Below are 16,042 nucleotides of genomic sequence, written 5' to 3' on the forward strand. Positions count from 1 at the left end.
ATGAGAGCACAGAGCAGGCCCAGTACACACAGCACGCAGTGGCCTGCAATGAACAAGTGGGCGCACGAGTGAATGGATGAAGGACAGATCTTCCGGTCCCTCTGTGCAGCAGTCGTGCTCCTCAGTGCCCTTTCACACGGAATCACTTCGTGTTCAATCAATCACCAGAATCGCAAAACATCTCTAGGATGTTCACCAGGAACTACAGCCTTCCATTTTTGCAAAGGAGAAAACGAGGGCCCTGAGAGGGTTTTCGCAAGATCACACCCCCAGTTAGTACAGAGGCAGGACTAAGACCCTCAGCTCCTCATCCCCATGCAGACTGCCTCCACTGCCCTCCCTGCTGTCCACACGCTGCCCTTTCTCTCGTCTGCTGCTGACCACTATCCGTGGTTTGGGTCCATTTGTTCAAACAAGAGTCTGAACCAGCAGGAGGCTGAGGGAAATGGCAAGCTTCTAAGAAAAGAGTTGCAGAAGTGAACTACTTTAAGGGAGCTGGCTGGTTAATGACAGCACCCTTCTTAGCTAGCCTGGTTTCTCTGGACACTGACCACACAGCTCCCAAGACACACAGCTGGAGAGGCCCCCAACAAGCGACCACTTTCTTCTGATTTTGGCAATTCCTGCTATTTCTTTATAGTTTTGAATGTGGTCAAACATCATAACACAATGTATAATCATACACAATGGGTCCCTGAACCCTTCACATCAGTACAGAAGATATGGAAATAGACAATCTAATTTCATATAGAAATAGATTCCTGATTAAGCAAATTATAAGTCATTACAAAAATGTTTCTCATTTTTATTTAAAAAAATCAAATATTGGGCCGGACAGGTGGCATAGTGGTTAAGTTCGCGTGCTCTGCTTTGGTGGCCCAGGATTCGCAGGTTCAGATCCCGAGTGTGGACCTACACTGCTCATCAAGCCATGCTGCAACAGCATCCCACATACAAAATAGAGGAAGGCTGGCATGGATGTTAGCTCAGGGCCAATCTTCCTCACACACACACAAAAATCGAATAAGAAATTAAGATAAACACACATACATATACATACAAGCAGTGAAAAGTTCAGAAGAATATACTCCAAAATGCTAAAAGTCGCTACCTTTGGGTGGTAGATTTATAAGTGACTACTTTATAATTTTCTGCACATTCTGTTGTGATTATTTGCTTTTATAACTATCAGAACATAACCGTGGGGCTGGCCCCATGGCGTAGCAGTTAAGTGCACGCACTCCACTGCTGGCGGCCCGGGGTTCAGATCCTGGGTGCGCACCGATGCACCGCTTTGTCAGGCCATGCTGTTGCGGCATATCACATAAAGTGGAGGAAGATGGGCACAGACATTAGCCCAGGGCCAGTATTCCTCAGCAAAAAGAGGAGGATTGGCATGGATGTTAGCTCAGGGCTGATCTTCCTCAAAAAAAACCAAAAAAAACCACATAACTGTCACCAAAAATAAATACAAGATGTCATTACACGAGAAAAATTACTTATCTGTGCAACTTAAAGACAAAATACATCAACACAGTTTATTGGGCCATAATCCAGAAAATTAAGAATGTGATTTTAAAAATAGTTTAGTAGCATTGGAAAATCTCCAAGAGCTTGAACTAGATTCCAGGGCTGCACTGGGCAGCAGGTGGGATCTGGGTCAAGCATCAGGTGGTTTTTTGGGTGACCCTGAACAAATCCCTACCCCTCAACTGTGACAGCCATGAGAGCAAGGCCTGGCTCTCATGTCCACCACAGTGTCCAGCCCAGTGCCATCCTCTGGCACACACACACACGTCTTACATGAATGAGTGAAGGAAGGAAGGAACAAATAAACAGCATCATAGAAACAAAAAGAAAAAGAAACCCAGTCTGCTTTCCTATGGGTTGAGTAGTGTAAGGTCTAAAATTATTGTGATTTGCTGCTTTGACATCTGGTGAAACCAGGAGGGCCATGAATGGCCTAACTGCAACCTTCCCAACCCTCCCTGCTCCAGCATACAAGGTCCCCTAGCCTAGCACTCCTCCCTACCAAGGGGACTGGGCATAGTTCCCACTTATCCCTGAGTAGCGGGTTTTAGTTCCTGCCAGCCTGTGGGATTACTCAAACAAGCCAAACACACCCTCTCATGGGAACCAGCAGGCACCTCACCATATTGTTACTACAAAGCCTGCCTCCCACAGCCCTGGCAGTTGCTCTGCTGCCAAGCACAGCCCCTGTGTGGCCCTGTGCAGTAGGCAGTGTCCTCCTCCCCTGGGCTGTGAGTACATGTGACTGAAAAATGCTGTGATCTCATCCGCCCAGTGTTGGGGTCATGTGTTCAGCCATCCCCATAACTCTAGAGTGGGAATCACTCCCTCACCAACGGGGTGAAGGCGAGGCAATCACAGCAGTTGGCGTCACGAACAGGACAACCCAATGCTGACCGGAGGATGCCTGGACAGCTCTCACTAACTGCTCTTTGCTTGTTAAACTAGCTTCTCACCCCGCGAAGGCCACCTGCGATCAAGCCACTGATTGCTGGCCAGCTTGTATGTTAGCCTGGTCCATGTTCTGTTGTCTCTCTTGGGCACTGCCATCTCCTCCCAGCCAAAAGTGCCGTCCTGGCCCCCAAGGCAAGAACTATTAACCGACCGTATCCCGGCATAATAAGGTGCCTTCGGATGTGGTCTGTATCCGGCCGGCGCTCTCTGGTACTCCTGCCACCTAGTCTAACTTACAAACTGGCTTGACAAAATGACAAAATGGGACTCCCCCCTACCCCCCAATTACAATAGTTAAAACAGTCCAATATAAGCTAACACAGGGCCTTCAAGGATTGAACTTTATCACACAAGACCTACTTGGGAAACGGGTAATTACTCCCACTGCTTCTCCTTTTAAAAGTCCGCTTTGGCCTGTTCGTAAACCTGGAAAGAATATGAGGTGCCTCACTGTGGAGGACTACAATCTTAATGCTGTGGTTCCATCCACTGAGGCCCCCATACCTAATATCTAATGTTACTGAGATTAGCGATTCCATCCAATCAGCAACCAGTAATTATTTTGCCACTATAGGTTAGGCTAGTATGTTCTGTTCAGTGCCTATTTCAACAGCCTCTCAGCTGCAGTTGACCTTCAACTCCAAAGGAACACCAGACACCTTTTCCAGGCTACTCATGCAGTACCTCATCAGCTTTGCGATCACACAGTCTTTGCAGGCAAGATCTTAACTGCATGCACCGTTCTCCAGGAGCACAGGTCTGACGTTACACTGATGACTTCCTCCAAGGAGACTCATTTGACACATGCATTAAGGACATCCAAATACTCACAGAGGAGCTTACAAAAAGAAAATGGGCCATTACCCCACATTTAGGGCAAGCCCTGCCACCTTGGTCAAACTCCTAAAAATTATTTGGTACACTGAAGGCAACTCCATCCCTGTGGCTGTCAAGAAACAGCTATTGGCCTCTTAGCACCAGTAGTGTCGATACGAGCCCAGTACCTTTTAGTCCTTTTTGGATTCTGGAGGCAACACAGTCCTCATCTACAAATTTTACTCATGCCCACCGAGGCTGTCACTTGCAAAGCAGCCTGCCTTGAAAGGGCACCTCCAACAAAATCTGTCCAAATCAAAGTCAAGAGGCACTCCCAGCAGTGCCCTCAGAGACACCTTCACAGAAGAAGCTTTAACAACCTCCCCTCATGCCTCCTGAGTCTCTGGACCGTCTATAATGGCTATAAGTTGCCCAAGGGCTTCTGATGCAAGAAACTGCCCTCATCATCTGTACTGTACATGAACAGAGCAGCAACTGCTGGCTGCATCCTGGGCTCTCCTGGAAAGAGGCTCTCACAGACCTGGCCTGTAGCCCTCCATACCCAGCTGCCCAGCGAGCCATGGGAGGCACAGCTACCGAGGCCTCCTCAATACAGGATGGAGCCCAACCTGGGCCCTTTGGCATATCCCACCTGCAGGAGGGGTGGCATCCCCTGTCCTTAGCCCCTTGCCAGATGCCACAGTGCCAGAGGAGGTCACCCCTTCCCCAGATCCCTTGGCTACATGAGGAGTCCCTTTGAGATCAACTGAGTGAACAGCAAAGGAGTTGGTTTACTGTATGGGTGGTATTACCATCATATCACATGATGGAGCTCAGTGGAATGTTGTTGTCCCTGATAAAGGATGCAACCCACCCAAGAGTCAGCACAAGTGGCCAAACTTTAGGCAGCCACCAGATGCCTCGGCCAGCAAATGCCTCCATCTGTACCTTCTACAAACTCCTGGGCTTCTGCCTAAAAGTTGTCCCTTTTAGGGTAAGGAACTCTGGGACCTCTTGCCTCACAGACACCCAAGACATAAACTGAGGTCACAGAAGTCTCTATAGACACCAAGGTCACAATATAAGGCCTCACCAGGACACGGCTTGTCCTCGTTGGAGTTCCGACATTACCGATAGTGGCCCAAGCCCTGATTTCACTTCTAAGGAGACACAAGGCTGGCTCTAGAGGAAGGTGCTCAATCAACTTCCACCTCCCCTCTAGGCCCTGGCAGCCAGCTGAACTGAGAGGCACAATGGTCTCCTCAAACAACTCCTATTTAAGTTACAAGGTAGCAAATGGACCCCCGCTGGGAGAAGTGATTAATCTGGATTCATGCTCCCTGGGAATGTGCACTTCCTGCACACCCCCCACAGGTCCGTCAACTGCATTCATTGGCTGCAAAGGGAAACCCCTATAAGTTCACCATGGGGCCCTCTCCCTCCTGGTCAAGAGCCTGTTTCACTTGCTAAGGAGACTCCTCACCTATTCCCTAGAGGTCCCAGTCTTCACCTAGGTTTACGTTGGGGTTGAGACATCACAGGGTCAGTGTGGCACAAGGCCTAAAACTAGTAGTATTATTTGCTGCTGTGATGTGGGGTAAGAGCAGGAGGGCCCGAATACCCTAAGCACAAGTTCCTCTCCCATTCTGTTCCTGCACATAAGCCTGCTCCCTAGCCAACAACCCTCTTTACCACGGGGATAGCACCTTCCTACCCCTTAGTAGCAGGATCTAGTTCCCTGCCAGCCTGTGAGCAGGCCAGTCACCAGGGTCCCCCACCCTTTTGAGACGACACAGTGCCTCCCACAGCCGCGTGGGTTCACTCTGCTCCGGCGTGCTCAGTCCTGCGGGCCTGCAAGGGGTCTGCTGTCCTCTCCCGGGCCGTGAGTACATGTGATTAACAACCTGCTATGATCTCAGCTGTCCAGTGTTGGCTGCCATGTGTCCAGCTACCCCCATGACCCCAGGTGGGAAGCCCTCCCTCACCAATGGGGTGAAGAGGAGGTCATCACAACAGGCTGGCCTCACCCCCTCTGCCACCCTGTCCAGTCTTCAGTCTTCCCTCACTCAACTCTCCCCACCTCACCTCTCCCCTGCAGATAGCCCACTCGCCCTGCCCACCTTCCTAGGCTGCTCCATGTCTTTGCAAAGGCATGGTCCCTGTGGAGCCTCCCTCCTCTTTATCCCCACCCCACCTACATCGGGCCCGCGGTTCCTGACCGCTCTGCAGACCAGCACGATGTCTGTGGACCACGAGTTTGAACTGCTACTATATACAACACAAAGCGAGAAGACTCATGGCAAAGTGTGGAGCTCTTTCTTCCTCATGTGAACACTCTCTGACCCCATAATATACACTGCCCTGTGTGAGCTGGAGAGCTGTACAAGAGGCAGCTTCTGTTTCTAAGGAGAACACAGGCTCAGAGCCTTAAAAGAAAGATTAACCTGACTACATAAAAAATAAATGCACAGTAAAAAACCACCAAAAGCAAAGTCAAAAGATAAATAGCAAGATGAGAAAAATATTTACAATCCATATCACAATTAAAGGGACTTCTCTAACATATAAAGAGACCTTAGGTATCAATAAGAAAAAGAATAACCACTCCATAGAAATATGGACTAAGAATATACACAGAAATATCCAGAGATATTCAACCTCACTCACTCAAGATAAGAAACTCAAATTACGCTACAATGGACGTGGCAGGCAGCCCTCGACAATGGCTCCCCATGACCCCTGCTGCCTGTACTGACACTCTTGTGTAACCTCTTCCTCTTGAGTGTGAGCTGAACTCAGTGGGTTGCTTCTTGCCACGAGAAGCAAAGATGTCATTTCTGTGATTAGGTTACAAAAGATAGTGATTTCCGTCTTGCTAGTAGACTCCTTCTCAGAGTCGGCACACTTTGATGAAGCAAGCTGCCATCTGGAGACAGCCACAGGGGAAAGAACTGACCATGGCTTCCGGGCAACAGCCAGGGAGGACCTGAGGCACTCAGTCCAACAACCCACCAGGAGCTGAGTCCTGCCAACAATGGTGTGAGAGAGCTGAGAAGAAGATTACAGCCATGGCTGACTCCTCAACTGCAGCCTCATGAGAGACCCTGAAGCAGAAAACCCAGCTACACAGGGCCTGGATTCTTGGCCCAGAGTAACCACGAAATAATAAGTGAGCGCTGTTTTAAGCTGCTAAATTTGGGGATATCTTGTTGCACAGCAATAGAAACTAAAACAGTGTATAATGAAAAGCAATTTTCCAACTATCAGATTGTTAAAGATCAAAAAGGTTGAAAATAAACTGTTAATGAGTGCTGGGGAACAGGCATTTCCCTGTGGTGTTAGAGGGAGTAGAACTGGTCCCATCCCTAGGGTAAGTGACGCAGCAATGTCTACCAAAGTCACAAGTGTACACATCCTTGACCCAACAATTCTACTTGCAACAATTTATCCTACTCATTTATTCAGACATGTATGAAGTGTTAAGATTATTCATCGCAGCACTTGTTTTGTTTTTTCGTTTTGGTGAGGAAGATTAGCCCTGAGCTAACATCTGTTGCCAATCCTCCTCTTTTTGCTGAGGAAGACTGGCCCTGGGCTAACATCCGTGCCCATCTTCCTCTACTTTATATGGGACGCCGCCACAGCATGGCTTGACAAGCGGTGCGTAGGTCGTGCCCAGGATCCGAACCTGTGAACCCTGGGCCACTGAAGCATGCAAACTTAACCGCTACGCCACCGGGCCGGCCCCAGCATTTGTTAGTAACACTATTTTAAGTTGTTTTATGGGCTGAATTGTATCCCCCCCAAAATTGAAGTCCTAATCCCCAGTACCCCAGAATATGAACTATATCTGGAGATAGGGCCTTTAAAGAGGTAATTAAATAAAAATGAGGTCATTAGGGTGGGCCATATTCCAATAGCACTGGTGTCCTTGTAAGAAGAGTAGATCAGGACACAGAAACACACACAGGGAGGACCAGGTGAGGACACAGGGAGAAGAAGGCACCTACAAGCCAAGGAGAGAGGCCTCAGAGGGAACCAACCCTGTTGACACCTTGATCTCAGACTGTCAGCCTCTGGAAGTGTTAGGAAGTAAGTTTCTGTTGTTTAAGCCAGCCAGCCTGTGGTATTTGTTATGGCAGCCTGAACAAATTCACACATTGTTAAATTTAAAAGCACATCATAAAGGAAATGGTTAAATACATTCTAGTGTATCTATACAATGGGACACTGAATAATCATAAAAAAAAAAAAGTCAGCTCTTAATATATCTATAAAGAATAATCTCCAAAATATATTTTAAAGTGAAATAAGCAAAGCCCCCAACAGTTTGCATTTGTCACCACTTGGGTAAAAGGGGGAGAAAAAATGTACAGAGACAGATGGACAGATATAGATACTTGCTTGCACATGCACAAAGTATCTTCAGGAGAAAACACAACCAACTGGGGCTCATTGGTTGCCTCGGGGTAGACTGGAGAGCCTTGTCCCTGTGCACATTTGTGAACCTTTTGAACATTAAACAACATGAATGTTTTACCTTTTCCAGGAAAAAAAATTAATTAAAAAAAAAGCATGCAGGCTCTACTCTCACGGAGTTTACGTTCAAACCAGGGAGAACGTGAGATCAACGCACAAAGAAACAGGAAATGACAACTATCCTACCAGCTGTAGAGGCAATGCCCCGCGTGAAGGTGAAACGTTGATGCGTGGTGCCTCAAGAAAGGCCCCAGGAAAGACAGCCGGTGTGAACTGGGGCAGGAAGGATGACAGCAGGCCTCTCCACTCAGGGCTGGGGGAAGGAAGACAGGGAGGAGACAGCCGAAGCGAGGCTGGAGGTTCACATGCAGCTGAGGCACAGCTGCAGGACAGGAGCCACGCTGGCACGGAGCCAGTGCGGCGCCACTGCCCCATCATCCTTCCCCACAGAAGAAACCCACCGTGTTGGGTAGGTGACCCTCTCCTCTCCTCAGCTCAGTCAGGCCAAGCCAATCACGGCCATTCCATTCTCTTTGCCGGTATTTAGTTTTGAAGAGGGATGTGCCTCAAATCTGGCAGTGAGAAGTTGGGGAGTTCTGTTGGGGGCTCCTAGGGACCTTTCCTTGTGCCTAAGGAGGAACCAGTACAGACGGTCCATTCTTCTCCCTCTGGACATGATGTGGCCATGAGGACAAAGCTGATCCATGGAGGCTGACTTGGTAGGAATCCGGAAACATCCTGGGTCCTTGGAGGCATCTTTGGTTGGTAACGACATCACTTTCTAACCCCAGAATCACCCTGGGGTCACTCTGGGAGATGACATATTTCCTTCTTACTTAACACACTATAGGTGGTGTTTGCTGGTACTTATGGCTGAAACCATCCTAACTGATACAGCCGCAGTGAGCCCAGGACGCTCAGACGCCCATTTTAGGAGTTTGGATTTTATCCCACAGGCAGTAGAGACATCGACAGAGATTTTAAAACTCAGAGTGATCTGCATTGTGGAGGTCCCTTGCTGTGGTGCTCAGGCAGTGACCCCCATGTAGGGTGCACAGACAATCCAACAGCAGGTGAAAGAAACACTAGAATGGATATTTCTGCCTAATTTTTATCCTTTGAGTTGCAACTTTTATCTAAGTTCTTAAAACTCTGCACAGCACTCCAAGTGCTAGAATACCAATGACAACAAGAAGAGCAGCAGCTCACCCTCACTGGGTGCCCTCTAAGGCCAGGCTCTGTTACAAGCACTTGACAGTCCTCTTAACAACCTTATAGGGTCAGTTTAGTTCCAATGTACAGAAGAGAAAACTGGGGAACAGAGATCACCTTGTTTAAGTGACAAAGGTCAGACTCAAAGCCAGAGTCCAGGCTCTTAAGCAATATAGTATACTATTATACTGCCTTTCCACGTGTAATTGATAAACCTACGTGTACGGTGTGTGTGCATAATTTCTAAACCAATCTATGTAGGTATAGGGAATTTATATATATGAACGTGTGTATAAATATCTATCTATATAAATCAACATGTATAAATATACATATGTATGTGATATATACATATGTGTGTGTAGACATATCAATGTGTCTGTGCGTGTGTGTATGAGGACACACGCTCAGTGATGTTACACTGATAGGAACACTCAATAAAACAGACTTTTTGAAACTCCTGGTATAGAGAATGGACTTCAGGGAGTGAGACCGGAAGTAAGGAGGGCAGTGAGGAGGCTGGGGTGCGAGGTGGCAGTGCGGTGGGGAGAGGGCACTCACAGGAGGAAATGTTTGGGATGTGGAACTCCTGGGACGTGGAAGCCAGGTGCTGAGGTCTCCTGACATTACAGCAGTGCTGACTGACCACGGGTTAAAGAAGGATGTGAGGCTGCAGGGCACCGGTCACTGAGAGGAAGGAGAGGGCTGACAGATCTGGAGGTCACAGAGAGACCAAACATGGGGAACGGGGCTGAGTCAGACTGGGAAAGGGACTCTGGTTTGAGAGACAGCCATTCTGGGGCCTGATAAGGTGCAGGTGAAACCCAGGAGTGGAGCTGGAGGTCACTGGTGCCACGACGTCCCGAGGAACCGGACAGCTGGGTGTTGGAAGGGTCACTGAGAACTCCAGTTGGGGCAGGGCCAGGCAGGCCACAGAGTGAAACGGGGCCGCATAACAAGGAGTCGTCGTGGCGACTATGGCAAACCAGAGAACAAGGCCACCTAGAGGGGGCAGCAACCTCTGATAGCGGCCCCGAGGGAATATGGGTCCAATGTTCTAAGGGTTGCCAGGTTTTCAAGAGAAAATAGGTGTTCAGATTTTTACATGATATCTCCTGATTTTTAAGCATTGGTTTAAACTAATTTAAACCACCAGCCTTACAGCTAAGTGGCAGACTAGAACTCAAATCCTGACTGGTTCCAAATCAGTGAGGGGCAGGGCCTATATTCCCTGGGCACAGGGATCGCCCTGGCGCTGAGCCCCCGTAGCAGTGAGTGAGGCAGAGGCCAGATCAGTCAGATGTGTCAGCTCTGCTCCTCCCAGCTCACCCCACTCCAGACAATCCTTCTTCTCAGCTGGTTGTCAGCTAATAGGAAAGATCTGGCTGGTAATGACTTAAAGTATTCTTGGGTACTATGCCTTTCCAGGGAGGACTTCGATGATCATGCTGATGAAAGGAATGGGGGTTTTTTTTGGTGAGGAAGATCAGCTCTGAGCTAACAGCTGATACCAATTCTCCTTTTTTCTTTCTTTCTTTCTTTCTTCTTTTTTTTTTTTTTTGCTGAGGAAGATTGGCCCTGAGCTAACATCCATGCCTATCTTCCTCTACTTTATATGGGACGCTGCCGCAGCATGGCTCAACAAGCAGTGCGTCGGTGCGTGACCAGGATCTGAACCAGCAAACCCTGGGCTACCGCAGTGAAGCGCCTGCACTTAACTACTTGCCCCACCGGGCCGGTCCCAGGAATGGGGCTTTGATAGTGGAAGAACAGAAAGCACATTTGTAACTTTTTTGTCTGATGGGTAACTCTCAGTCCTTACTCTAAGGGATTACGGCAGCATGTAAATCAAGGGGCCCTGCCTCCGCTCAAAGAGTGATGACAACATAAGTCAGGCTGGCCAATCAGGGAATGTCATCCCTCAGGGAACAGTGACTGGAACAGGAGTGGACACTTGACATTGTGATCAATTTTTTGGAGATTGATACGGATATTGACAAAGAGGTCTCTCTCTTTTTGTTTAAGAGTATGTGTACCAAGGACTGGCTACCATGGACCACCCTCCCCTCTAGGTACTGAATCTTGCCTGAAAATGAAACAGAGCTGAGAGATAAAGAGCCAGCACTCTCATATCATTTAAGCACTGGATCATGCCATGCCTGAAATCCAACCCCTTACATATTTCAATTATATGAGCTAATAAGTTGTCTTTTAAAGCTTAGTCTGGGATAAATTTAGTCTCTGTCGCCAGTAACTAAAAGAAAGAATCTTGCCCATTTATAGAAAAGTGGTGTTTGAAAAGAGGAAGCCCTGCCTCACGTCCCTCAAGCTGGACACACTGTGTAGCTGCCTATTCTTCAGGCTGACATTAGATAGTGCCCCCACCACCACCATCCCCATTTTGTTCCCTCTTACCTGGAAATAGCTCAAAAGTATGCCAGCCCCAGACAGTCCCAGGCCTGCAAACATGAAGGGCACTGTCACCTGAAGGCCAATGGACAAGGCGGTCTCCCTGCTGAGCTCAGTCCCCAGTGGTTTAGGGGCCACCCTCTGGCTCTCAGGGACACTGAAAGGTCCATCTTCTGAGGCTGCAGGGAGTCCTTCTGTGCTGAGGGTGAGTGGCAGGCCCAGCTCCTCTGGCCTCCGCTGTCGAGTCTCTGTCCCATCCATCTGAGCACAGCTGAGCCCCTGGCAGCCTTAACCTGGGAGACACAAAGCAACAGGGGTTGTAGGGCAGAGTTCCTGACCCCTGTGGGGCTGACCCCTGTAAGTCCTCAGGCCCTTCTGTCCAGCAGAGGCTGGCATCATTCTGGCCAATCCACAGCACTTCGCTAAGAGCTTGCTTCACATGGCTTCCTGCAACACCAATTTACAACAGTGTTTTACTTAATATGCAAGTTTGAGAAAAAAAAAATACATACAGAAGAGAGTGTTAAAATATATATGAGTTGGAGTCAGCAAAAATGGTGGTGTAGGAACCTCTGAAAATTCTCTCTTCTATAAAAGCAATAAGAAAAACGGCAAAAACTGTCAGAATCAACTTTTTCAGATCTCTGGAAATTAATCAAAGGCCTGTAGTAACACAGGAAGTTATTTATTCAAGAAAAAGCTGACTGTCAGCAAGAACAGCAACATTGTAACATCCACGATCTTGGTGTTGTTTTAACTTGTCTTAGTCCCATCCCCTGCTCTCCAGTCCTGCAGCAGCCTTACAAACCAACGGCCTGGAGAGAACAGAATGCGCTGAAGTTCTTTCATAGCCTCATTCCCAAAAAACTGTCATTATTTGACCTATCAGGCAGTTCACTGGAAGATGCCACTTGCAGACTGTCTGTATTTCACCCGACTTGTGGTTCACTTAGTGAAAAAAGCCTTTTCCTAGGGGGACATTTATTGAAAACAATTACAGGTATTTCATGGCTGCTTGAGGCAGTAAATAATAGTTGGGGTAAACAATATACTAATCAAAAAGCCTAAAAGTAAAAGCTGAGGAATGAGATGCCTATATGGGTTTTGAAAAGTTTCTACACATGCCCAGGAATCTAGAAGACCACCCATATTGGGCTGGGAATATGCTTAGGAAATACCTGAGATGGCCCTAAGCTCTCACCTCTGGCTGATTTGGAGGCTCTGCACAAGCAGAAAGTGAAGGCTAGAGCAGAATTGTCAATTACCTGACTGAATGTTGAAGGTGTGCCCCTACATGCACACAGAGCCCCTCAGCAAAGACTGGGAGACTTATCAATTCCAGGCATGGTGTTCAAGGAAATCTCTAACCAATCATCACCTGCCCACTAACCAGAGACTTCAGTAGCAATGTACAACAAAGAATACAGACTAAAGAATTAGTTTGGAAAAGTCACTAAACAACAATTACAACAAGCAGCAATAACAAGAAACCTTGAGAAGAGGGGAGACTATGATTTCCAGAGTTGTCACACTATATTAAATGCCCCGTTGTCAACAAAAAATATGGCCCACACACAGAGAAAAAGGCAATTAATAAAAATTATCTCTGAGGAAGCCCAGACCTTGGACTAACTAGATAAAAACTTTAAATCAGCTATTTTAAATATGTTCAACAAAAGAAAAAAATATGTTCTAAAGAACTAAAGGAAAGTATGAAAATGAAGTCTAACCAGAGAATATTAATAAAGAGATAAAAATTATTTTAAAAAGAATCAAATAGAAATTCTGGAGTTGTAAAATATAATAGCCAAAATGTAAAATTCCCTAGAGGAGCTCGACAGCTGATCTGAGCAGTGAGAATAAAGAATCCTTGAACTGAAAGATAAGTCAACAGAGATCACCTAGTCTGAAGAACAAAAAGAAAAAAGAATGAAGAAAAATGAACAAGTCCTCAGAGACCTGTGGGACACCAGAGCACATACCAATATATGCATAATGGGAGTCTCAAAAAGAGAAGAGAAAGAAAAGGTGGCTGAAAGAATATTTGAATACATAGTGGGCAAAAACTTTCAAAATTAGATTTAAAACATTAATTTCCAGGGGCCAGCCCATGGCCTAGTAGTTGAGTTCGGCATGCTCTGCTTTGGCAGCCTGGGTTCGGTTCCCGGGCGCAGACCTACACCGCTCGTTGGCAGCCATGCTGAGGCGGCAACCCACATACAAAGTAGAGGAAGATGTGCACAGATGTTATTAGCTCAGGGACAATCTTCCTCAGCAAAAAAAATTAATTTCCACATTCAAGAAGCTCAACAAATTCCAAGTAGGATAAACTTAAAGAGATCCACACCAAGATACACCATTATCAAACTGTCAAAGACAGAATCTTGGAAGCAAGGAGAGGTGACTCATCATGCACAGGCATTCTCAATCAGATTAACAGCTCACTTCTCATAAGAAACCATGGAGGCCAAAAGACGTGTGGATGACATATTCAAAGTACTGAAAGAACAAAACTGTCAAACAAGAGTTCTATAAGCAGCGAAAATATCCTTCAAAAATGAAGGCGATATTAAGTGATCCTCAGATAAACAAAAACAAATAATTTGTCACTAGCACACCTGCCCTACAGGAAATACCAAAAGGAGTCTTTCAGGCTAAAATGAAAGGATGTAGACAGCAGTTTGAATCCACATGAAGAAATAAAGAGCATTAGTAAAGGCAACTACATAGGCAAATATAAAAAACAGTATAAATGTATTTTTTTTGTCAGTAACTCTTTTCTCTTATCTGATTTAAAGACAACTGCATAACGCAATAATTATAAATCAGTGTTGATGGGCACACATGTATGAGGATGAAATTTATGTGACAATAAGAGCACAAAGGAGGAGAATACAAAGCTATATAAAAAGAAATTCTTTATAAACTAGTGAAATTAACTTTCTATTATTTTGAATTAGAATGTTATAAGCTAAAATGCTAACTGTAATCCTCAGGACAACCACTAAGAAAATAACATACATATATATAATGACAAGGGAATAAAAAAGATACACTAAAAAATATCCATCTAATACAAAAGAAGGCAGTAATGAAGGATAGAGGAACAAGAAGAACCAAAGACAAAACAAAAACTCCACCCAACAACAGAATACACACAATTGTCAGGTGCACATGGAACATTCTCCAGGATGGACCATACATCGGGCAAAAAATAAGTCTCAAATTTAAAAGGTGTGAAATTATACAAAGTATGTTCTCCAAACACAATGGAATGAAATTAGAAATCAATAAGAAAAGAAAATTTGAGAAATTACAAATATGTGGAAATTAAACAACACACAAATAACTAATGGGTCAAAGAAAAAAAATCATAAGAGAAATCAGAAAATTATTTGAGATGAATGAAAATGAAAATACAACATACCAAAACTTACAGGATGCTGTGAACACAATGCTTAGAGGGAAATTTATAGCTGTAAATGTCAATGTTAAAAAAGAGCTCAAATTAATAAATTAATCTTTCACCTTAAGAAAAATGAGAAAGAAGAACAAATGAACCGTCCCCATTCCCCCAAAAAAGTAGAAGATAGGATGTAATAAAGATTAGAATGGTAATAAATGGAATAGAGAATAGAAAAACAATAGAGAAAATCAACAAAATCAAAAGTTGGGTCTTTGGAAAGCTTGACAAAATTGACAAACTTTTAGCTAGACTGACCAAGAAAAAAGAGAGGACTCAAATACTTAAGAGAAAACATTACTTCCAAATTTATAAATATAAAAATAATTATGAGGGAATACAACGAACAACTGTATGCCAACAAATTAGAAAACTTAGATGAAATGGACAAATTCCTAGAAACACATAAACTAACTCAAGAAGAAATTAAAAAATTTTAATAGACCTATAACAATTAAAAGATTGAATTAGTAATAAAAATATTCTCATAAAAAATGTCCAGGATCAGGTGGCTATACTGGTGAATACCAAACGTTTAAAGAAAAATTAACACCAGTCATTCACAAACTTTCCCCACAAAAATAGATGAGAAGGAAACACTTCCCAACTTGTTCTATGAGGCCAATATTACCCTGATATCAAAATCAGACAAAGAGAATCCAAGAAAAGAAAATTACACACCAATATGCCTTATAAATATAGACACAAAAATCCTCAACAAAATACTAACAAACTGGGGCTGGCCTCATGGCTTAGCAGTTAAGTGTGCATGCTCCACTACTGGTGGCCCAGGTTCGGATCCTGGGCACGCACCGACGCACTGCTTGTCTGGCCATGCTGAGGCGGTGTCCCACATACAGCAACCAGAAGGATGTGCAACGATGACATACAACTATCTACTGGGGCTTTAGGGAGAAAAAGGGAAAAAAAAAAAAAAGGAGGAGGATTGGCAATAGATGTTAGCTCAGGGCTGGTCTTCCTCGGCAAAAAAGAGGAGGATTGGCATGGATGTTAGCTCAAGGCTGATCTTCCTCAAAAAAAAAGAAAAAAAATACTGACAAACTGAATCTAGTAGCATATAAAAAAGGCTTATACAACATGATGAAGTGGGATTTATCCCAGGAATTCAAGGTTGGTTCACTCATGAAAATCAATCAATGTAAAATACAACACACCAGG

The 16,042-nt window shown here is 45.3% G+C and overlaps 1 protein-coding gene across 11 annotated transcripts in view; it reads right to left on the bottom strand.

The window, feature by feature from the left end:
• Positions 1 to 16,042, bottom strand: part of SLC41A3 (solute carrier family 41 member 3) — a 65,839-nt gene that overhangs the window by 37,088 nt on the left and 12,709 nt on the right. For 8 of the 11 annotated variants that reach the window (XM_058566511.1, XM_058566493.1, XM_058566450.1 and 5 more), the window contains one exon: positions 11,407 to 11,693. The exons of 1 other annotated variant lie outside the window; for it this stretch is intronic. In XM_058566511.1, the coding sequence (XP_058422494.1) occupies positions 11,407 to 11,661 (255 nt within the window). In that variant the 5' untranslated portion in view covers positions 11,662 to 11,693. The remainder of the gene's footprint in view (positions 1 to 11,406; positions 11,694 to 16,042) is intronic. 2 more of the 11 variants (XM_058566476.1, XM_058566502.1) reach the window with 1 other exon arrangement.

The sequence above is a fragment of the Diceros bicornis genome, chromosome 2, assembly GCF_020826845.1.
Source record: "Diceros bicornis minor isolate mBicDic1 chromosome 2, mDicBic1.mat.cur, whole genome shotgun sequence".
Taxonomy (NCBI): Eukaryota; Metazoa; Chordata; class Mammalia; order Perissodactyla; family Rhinocerotidae; genus Diceros; species Diceros bicornis.